The 9,475-nt window shown below is 33.6% G+C and overlaps 1 protein-coding gene across 1 annotated transcript in view; it reads right to left on the bottom strand.

The window, feature by feature from the left end:
• Nucleotides 1-1,884: 1,884 nt before the first annotated feature.
• Nucleotides 1,885-9,475, bottom strand: part of LOC107142257 (short-chain dehydrogenase/reductase family 16C member 6-like) — a 33,389-nt gene continuing 25,798 nt past the window's right edge. The window contains exons 5-7 of the mRNA XM_048782842.1: nucleotides 4,203-4,230; nucleotides 3,863-3,988; nucleotides 1,885-2,052 (exon numbers count right to left, since the gene is read on the bottom strand). Of these exons, the coding sequence (XP_048638799.1) occupies nucleotides 1,926-2,052; nucleotides 3,863-3,988; nucleotides 4,203-4,230 (281 nt within the window). The 3' untranslated portion in view covers nucleotides 1,885-1,925. The remainder of the gene's footprint in view (nucleotides 2,053-3,862; nucleotides 3,989-4,202; nucleotides 4,231-9,475) is intronic.

Raw genomic sequence — 9,475 nt, forward strand, 5'->3', positions numbered from 1 at the left:
GATTTCCAAAAATATTAACCAGAAAACCAAAAGTTCCTGTGTGCCAAACAACAATCAGAAAGTTCTTGTACTTCATTCAGTGATTGCATTATTCACCCCTCTATTTCTAGCACCCATAGTTGGTAGATACCTAATATATATGTGTGGAGCGAAGGGATCCTGGTGACTTGGGAGGCTGAGGCAGAAGGATAGCAAGTTTGAGGCTAGTCTCAGCAGCTTAGTTAGACTCTAAGCAACCTAGCAAGACCCTATCTCAAAATAAAAATGGCAGAAGATGCAGCTCAGTGATTAAGCACCCCTGGGTTCAGTCCCTAGTATTTCTCTTCCCTCCACAGAAAAACTTTTCTGTAGGATAGACAATCAAATGTAAAGCAGATCCAACCTTAGAAGCAGTAGGAATATATTATTCACTGAATGACGTGAAAGCTGATAGGTTGTGGACCAGTTTATTTAGAGATAAATGACCTCTTGAAAGATATTTGTTAGACAAAAATATATTAATGCTCCTGAGACATTAAGGAAAATGTAGAAAGTGCTTCGGATACTTGTTTTTGAAGGCAGAGAGGTGTCAAAATTTTAGTGTTTCTAAAATTTACTAATGAAGCAATTAAAGTTTCATTTCCTTAAAAATACTACTTTTTTAGAATGTTTCATTCTTCTATTAGTTCAATATTTCTCTCTTTCCTTTTTTCAAGTTAAACTGTGTTGTCTTTGTATGTCCTCAGTAAAAGGATTGATCTTATGTACTCACTCTTTGGTTGTGTACTCACTCTTTGGTTAAAAGAATGTATCCTGTGATGTTCTTGAATTTTCAGTTTTTGGTTTTACCATTACTCATTAGCTCCTGAACCCCAACAGAGGCAAAATTAGATCGATGTTTAGTAATCACAGCTCAACCACTATCCCTACTGGGAAGGTATCAATGTTAGCAATGTTAATGAAATGGCAACATGGAGGTACACATTCTCATGACTTTAAATGTTTAAAAATTTGTGTATTCCCATATAAATGACTTGAAACAACATTTCATTGAGTTTATTATAAAAATAAGTTTTGCTCACAAACCAGTAATTAATAGAAATCTGATGTGTACTGTTTTTCCTAATAGAATAAAGAAAGCTAGGAATTGTTTGACACATTGGGATGCAAATAGAATTGGTGAGTTACAGATTTATTTTATCCAATGAGCAGGTTTGATCCCACTAAGGCCTTCATGTGATCATCTAACAGAAGGATTAATGAGCAATACAAATAAGCCTTCACTTTTCGAAGTAAACACTATTTTTCTTAATTACAAAGTATGTGTCTTTAAATCTGATGTTGAAAATTATCAGCAGTAAAACTGATTTATGAGGTCATTACTTAAAATTATCTTTTTTTCCTAAATGCATTCCTTTCTTTCTTTTTCTTTTTCTTTCTTTTTTTCTTTCTTTTCTTTTTTTCTGTATTGGAGATTGGAGAGGGGCACTCTACCACTGAGCCTGTTTTTTATTTTCCATGTTGAGAAAGGGTCTTGTTAAGTTGCAGAGATTGGATTCCAACTTGTAATCCTCTTGCCTTAGACTCCCAAGTAACTGGGATTACAGACATACACCATCCCACCTGCCTCCTAAAAGTATCTTATATTTCTATTTTCAAATTAAATTAGAGGCCAATTGCATTAATATGTTTTTATAACTATATGCTCAGAGTCTATTGAAAAGGCTATGATGTCCATACTTACCAGACTAAAAAATGACAGGAAAAACCAGATAGATAATTTAAATGCTTAGAAAAATATCAGTGTGTCAATTGTGCCCTGGAAATAAGGGTGGCACTTTTGAAAGCTTCAGTAATTCTTAGTAGCCTGGACACTTGAAGCGTTAGGAGGAATTCCAAATAGTCTAGCATTTTAACACTTTTTATTTGATTTATTTGAAGCTTAATTACTGGCATTTTCTCTCCACTTCTTCCTGAGGTTTATTTGCTTCCATTCTCCCTTTGAAAGAATCCATGCAAGTATCTGCTCCAAGGTACTCCCCAAGGACGATCATCATTTTTGGAGATATTAGACTAGAGAAAAACATAGAAAAAAGTTGTGACCTTTTACAATCCTTTCAGTAGTTGAAGAGACTACATTGCAAAGATTAAGTGAAAATTCCACAAAGTTTGAAATGTCGTGATCTATGTTGTGCAACTGTCCCATTAGGGAGGGATGGGCAGAGAAGTGTTGCTGTCACAATTAGTTGAGGGCCATCAATACCCTCAATGTTGTCCATCTTGGCTCCACCTTGGAATCATCCCTTTAGTTTTTAAAAAGTACCAATTAATTCATATATTACACTCATTGGTTCTTTCAAAAGATCAAATGGCCCTGGACTTACTGTTATTTCTAGTTTTAACTACTGTTTACTAGACTAGTAAACAGTAGTTAAAACTAGAAAGAAAACCAGACAAATTAAGCAGAATATCTGGGGTTTGGCATCCAGGGATCTATAGTATCAAATGGGGCCCAGGTGATTCCAATGTGCTCCTGAGCTTTTTGATGATAGAAGCTGTATCTTCAGATCACTTTTGTTTACAGCAGCCCATTGGTTCTCAACTTGACTCAGCAAATATTTTTGGATGCTTATTACATGTTAGGTGCTGTCCTAGGCAGGAGCACAAATGGGAAGCAATTCAGAAAATGTGTTTTGTCCTCAGGGAGACTGTAAGCTGGCCAACGACTACAGTGTGATGGATGAATGATACAAGAGGAAGGGAAAAGCATCAGGGGATCATACAGTGCAGGACCTTGACCTGCCTAACCAAGTGGGCAAGCTAAGGATGAATAGGAAATATGTGGAATGTATATAAATAGGAAAGAAAGTATGGTATTTGCCAACAATATAACCCCAAATGCTTCAAAATCCAAAGCTTTTTGAGCACCCACATGATACCACAAATGGAGAATACTATACCTTATCTGACAGGTCATGATCAAATGCAGACACAGTAAAACTATTGTACAAAATTGCCTTCTGCTATTTGTTTAAGGTGTATATGAAACAAATAAGTTTCATGTTTAGACTTAGGTGCCATCTCCAGGATATCTCATTATGTATATGCAAATATTCCAAAATCTGAAAAAATCTGAAATCTCAAAGACTTCTGGTCTGAGGCATCTCCTGGATGGATGGGAAGCAATCTTTACTTACAGCAGGGGAGGAGTGCATCCTGATAGAAAAGCTTTGTAATCTGTTGGGAAACTGGTTTAAAGCGAATCTAGCACACATTAGCTGTTTAATCATGCAAAATTACTTTCTTTAAACTTTGGATTCCCTAAAAATGATAAAAATTCATGCAAAACTCTCAGTGCAGTAACTGGAACATAAGCCTCCATTATGTTAGAAGTAAGCCTGGGTTGGAATCATCCATGAATATCCCAGAGTTTACTGGACTGACCTTGTAGGAAGTTGTAGAAACTGTTTTACTAAAATAAATGAGGAATTTTTCAAATATTTTTAATATCTTCCTAGCAGAACATTCAGGATTTTAACCTTTCTTTTCGAAACAGAACTCTACTCAAATAATTGGTTGAAAACAGAAATGCACAAAACAAAAACAGAAAAGCAAAACCTCCCAAATAATTCAGATGCTATTTGTTTCTGTACTGAAACAAACAAACAAAAAAAATGTATGTTCTGTAAGGCCTAAATAGTGGTTAAATTTTGTGTCTGAAGTAATCAAGACACAGCTAGCAAGAATCCAATAAATTGTCCTTGTGCTATTAAAGTTCTTCCTCTCATCTTTTGAAAAATGTGAAGTTTCTCAAAGAAGTAGCAATGCTTGAACAATTTGTTTACAAACAACCAAAGGGATATTGAGATCACTATTAACTTACTGCTTAAGGACAACTGCAAAGTATGCAAATTTGGGAATTAGGAGGTAAACTTGTTCCTCTAAAATAGCATTGAAAATTTTTTGGGCCACATACTCCTGCTCCAGTAGAGGTAATAGAAATTGATACCTGGAATAACAATAACAAAAGTTATGTCATTAGAGTGGTATTTTTTTATAGTCATTTTGAGCATCAATTATTAAATTTCAGACATGGGATTATAATAGGTTGCTTTAAATAGTCAAAAAAAAGAGTAAATATTAGGGATTGCTTTGTGTTTTCTCTCCAGGCTAATATTAGGAACAGTGCTAACACATTTAATTTCCTCTAGTGAACTTCTTGCCTTTGTTTATTTTCTGTGTTGTGATGATCTGAACAAATAAAAGCAATTGTTTTAAGATTTATTTGTATCTTTCTTCCTCTTTCTTCTTCCCAAACATCAAATAATTGTGCACTGTTAAGTAATAAAATAGTAAATTTAATTTTACCAAAAAAGTATCTTGAGCATGTGTAATGTATCGTTTTAGGTCGACCATTCTTAAGCATTCAACAGAAATAAATATGATCCAATAGGAGTTGAAATGTATGAGAATATAAATAAAGATCCTACAAAGTAATACCTTGTCATTTTATACTTTTATGTACTCTTTCAATTATTAGAACCATACTTGTTAGAGAAATTTTGTTTATCTCAGCTGATTCTTGGAATCTGATTATTTTTCCATAATTGAGTGTTGGCAGTCTTTATTACATTATTCTCCTAAAAGTTTCTTAGAACTTTTAGGAGAATAATGGCATAAAGGTTTCTAACATTTTTTAAAAACTATAACATCTAGGTCATTTTACCCCAATTGTATACCATTTCATTATCATTATCTTTTCTTTTTCTAAACATTTTGTATTTATCTTTTATGTGCCTAGGAACCCTGAGTTCATAAGAGTCATCAATTAACATCAAGGCACTATCTTATCCTGGTTGGTCACATTCTTTCTGACCTTGACAATCTAATTGTAAATAGCACTTTATGACTTATTATTATCAATTCTTACTAATATTGTTATTCTAGTAATAATGTTAGGAAAATATATGTTTTTAAAATATATTTTAAAATATATGCCGTATTACACATGTATAAACTATATATGCACTTACATTATTTATATATATGTGTGTATATATATATATACATATATATAATAGTCTAAGTCTTATAGATATAAAGACTGTCTAGTACATGATTTATAGATAATAATAAGGTATGGGCTACTTTTTCTTATAAATTCTGTGGGATCAATTACTTCTCACAGGATGCATTTATTTTTTGCTGAATTTTGGCAGTACATGTATTTTATTGCATGGATAGACTGTATTTGAATTTTTTTTTGTACCAGGGATTTATATCAGGGGCACTCGACCACTGAGCCACATCCCCAGCCCTATTTTGTATTTTATTTAGAGACAGTGTCTCGCTGAGTTGCTTAGGACCTTGTTTTTGCTGAGGCTGGCTTTGAATCAAAAAGCCTCCCCAGCCACTGGGTGTACTACCACACCTGGTGTCTATTCATTGTTTACCTGTCTTGAGTCAGTTTTGTTTGCTTGTGTCTCCTTAAGAATGTTTCCATTTCATTTAAGATATCTAGTTTGTTTGCATGTATTCCCTTATGATACTTTCTCTTTCTGTAATGATAGTAGTCACGTCTTCTCTTTTACTCTTTTTAAAAATTTTTTTAGTAGTTTCAGTTTTTTCTAATTTCTTTCTTGGACAGTCTAGCTAAAGTTTTTATTTTTTTATTTTTGGATGTATATGGACACAATACCTTTATTTTGTTTATTTAGTTTTTTATGTGGTGCTGGGGATGGAACCCAGTTCCTCATGCTAGGCAAGCACTCTACCACTGAGACACAACCTCAGCCCTAAACTTTTGTTAATTTTATTGATTATTTCAAAGAATAAGCTTTTGGTTTCATTGATTTTTTCTGTTTTCCATTTCCCATTTAGTTTATTTCTGCTCCACTATTCATTATTTCTGCTCACTTTGGATTTAGTATGCAGTTTCTTAAGGTGGAAGATTATTTATTTCATATCTTTCTTCTTTTTTAATGTCATTTACAGTCATGAATTTCTCTCTGCTTTAATTGTATCTCATAAATTTTGTTATGTTGTATTTCTACATCTTTGTAAATTTCCCAAATATTCTTCTGCTTTTGATTTTTAACTTCATTCCATTTTAGTTGGAGAATGTTCTTTGACTTCATTCCTTTCAAGCTTACTGAAGGCCTATCCTGGAGAATGTTCTATATGAACTTGAGAAGAACATGTACCATGTTCTTGTAGAGTAGCATATAGATGTCCATGAGGTATGCTTAATTTATTGTGTTCTGTGCTTATTTGAAATTTTGTTTATTTATTTATTTTTGGTACTGGGGATTGAACCCAGGGGTGCCTAAATATTGAGCCCTTTTTACTTTTTATTGTGAGACAGGGTCTCACCAAGTTGCTTAGGGCCTCCATAAGTTTCTGAGGCTGGCTTTGAACTTGTGATCCTTCTGCCTCAGCCTCTTAAGTAGCTGGGATTACAGGTATGCACTATAATGCTTAGCTGTTCTGTGCCCTTTAGATCACAGGAATATCCCTTTAAAAACTATATGTTTTAAGTTATTTTCTTAGAGGTCTTTCTAGGGTATATAATATGTATCTTAAATTATCAGAATCTACTTTAGAGTTATACTGCCTTAATTTTATTTCTATATAGCTGTTAGTTTTTCTACTGTAATGCTATATTATTATATATTATGCCAATGTATGCCATAAGCCTGATAATACATTGTTTTAGTTTTCGCTTCTTAAGTTTTATATTTGATAGAAAATGAGAAAGTAAAGAACAACAAGTATATATAGTCAGAAGTTCAGAAAAAAAAACTATATAATATATACTTCTGAACCTTCTGGTTCTTTTCCTCTCCTCCTGTGAATTTGAGTTAGTGTCTAGTGTCATTTCCTTAGTCCAGCACAGCTTTGTTTCCATGCATCTCATTTGTGCTCTTAATATAAAAAAAATAGCATTTCTATATATTAAAGGTCCAATAATACTATTATGTTCATATTTACTCAATCATCTTTATAATCAATTAATTTAAGAAAGGAGAATAAATACACTTTTGTACTACCTTTTAAAAACAACCTATTTAATTACTAGTGTAAATACTCCTATTTTTTTTTTCATGCGATTTCAGATTATTCTCTGGTTTCAGTTGCTTTCATTCTGAAGAATTTCCTTTAATATTTCTTGAAAAGTTGGGTATAGCAGTGAATTCTCTGTTTTTGATTCACTTTCATTTTTGGCTTCATTTTTGAAATATGAATTTTCCAGATAGAAGATTCTTGGTTGAAAATTTTTCTTTCATCACTTCAAATATATCATCCCACAGCCTCTTGGCTTCCATTGTTTCTGTTAGGAAGTCATCTGTTAATACATTTGGACTCCATTGCATATGATGAGACTTTTTTTTTCCCTTTTGCTTCTTGCAAAATGATGATGATGATGATGGTGGTGATGGTGATGATTTGTCTTTCAACAGTTTGATTATGATGTGTTTGGGGTTTATCATACTTGAAATTCACTGATTTTTAAAAAATAGTTGTACATATTCATGCGATTTATTGTTGCATATTTGAATATGCACACAGTATTAAATGATAATTTGGTTAATATCACTCCCCAGAATAAATTAATTTTTTATCAAGTTTAGGAGGTTTTCAGACATTTTTTTTCTTTAAATATTCTTTCTGCTTCTTATATTTTATCTTCTGTTTCTCTTATTCTCATCTTGTACATGTTTATGTATTTAACAGTGTCCCAAAATTTCCCTGAGGCTTTGTATTTTTTATTTTGTTTTTTCTTTCTTTTATTTATATAAATTTAAGCTCACTCATTCTTTCTTCAGCCACCCAAATCTGTTGAGTCTCTCTAGTGAATCTTTTCTTATGGTTATTTTTTTCCACTCCTAAATTTACAGTTGTTTTTTCTTTTTACTTCCTATCATTGATATTTGAAAGACATTTTCATCATGTCTTCCTTTCATTTTTAAATATGGACTCCTTTAGATCTTTGAATGTATTTATAATAGCTCTTTGAAGTTTGATGAGTGCAATATATGGGCTCCCTACACGATAAATTTTTATTGCCTATGTTTTCCCCATGTATGGGTCATACTTTCGTGTTTCTTTGTATATCTTATGATTTTTTTCTTAAAAAGTGGACATCTCAGAAAATATATTTTAGCAACTCTGAATAATACTTTCTCATGGGGATTGTCCTCATGGTTGTTTGCTTCTTTGTGTATTTAGTAGTTTTACTGAACTAATTCAGGGAAGTCTGTCTACCCCTCCTACTGTCAATGTGTAGCTTTTATGTCATCCCTTAGTCTTGGTCATGCACAGTTTTCATAGTTTTCAGGGATGACATAGATTCGAACAGCAAGTTTTTACTGTCTCTTTTGTTGATCTCCTAATTAACCTGGGTTGCTCCTTCTTATATCACATCCAGATCCACAATTTACTAACCAACCAGTTACCTTTCTTGACAATGTTGTAATTAATGGTGTTATTGAACTAAAGTCAGATCCTATAGCAAGGGCAGAGAGATGACTGTCTTTGAGATTTGCTTTGACTTGCACCTAGTGGAACTCCTATGTTATGGAGCAAGAGAGGGGGGTGATCACTCCTCATCAATTACATCACACAAATTGTCTGTATCAATCAGGATATGAAAGTTGGAGGAAATTCGCAGGAAGTAGTGGTGCTATCCAGATGCTGCTACCATTCATTATAGATTTTCCACAGTCTGGGTGGATAATATCTGCTAATATTAACTTTTTGAAATTGCTTCTGTACTCTTGTACATTGCTGGTGGGACTGCAAATTGGTGCGGCCAATTTGGAAAGCAGTATGGAGATTCCTGGGAAAGCTGGGAATGGAACCACCATTTGACCCAGCTATTACCCTTCTTGGACTATTCCCTGAAGACCATAAAGAGCGTACTACAGGGATACTGCCACATCGATGTTCATAGCAGCACAATTCACAATAGCTATACTGTGGAACCAATCCAGATGCCCTTCAATAGATGAATGGATAAAAAAAAATATGGCATTTATACACAATGGAGTATTACTCTGCACTAAAAAATGACAAAATCATGGAATTTGCAGGGAAATGGATGGCATTAGAGCAGATTATGCTAAGTGAAGCTAGCCAATCCCTAAAAAATAAATGCCAAATGTCTTCTTTGATATAATGAGAGCAACTAAGAACAGAGCAGGGAGGAAGAGCAGGAGGAAAAGATTAACATTAAACAGAGACATGAGGTGGGAGGGAAAGGGAGAGAAAAGGGAAATTGCATGGAAATGGAAGGAGACCCTCATTGTTATACAAAATTACATATAAGAGGTTGTGAGGGGAATGGGAAAAAAAACAAGGAGAGAAATGAATTACAGTAGATGGGGTAGAGAGAGAAGATGGGAGGGGAGGGGAGGGGGGATAGTAGAGGATAGGAAAGGTAGCAGAATACAACAGTCACTAATATGGCATCATGTAAAAATGTGGATGTGTAACC

This window comes from Marmota marmota, unplaced genomic scaffold, assembly GCF_001458135.2.
Source record: "Marmota marmota marmota unplaced genomic scaffold, marMar, whole genome shotgun sequence".
NCBI lineage: Eukaryota > Metazoa > Chordata > Mammalia > Rodentia > Sciuridae > Marmota > Marmota marmota.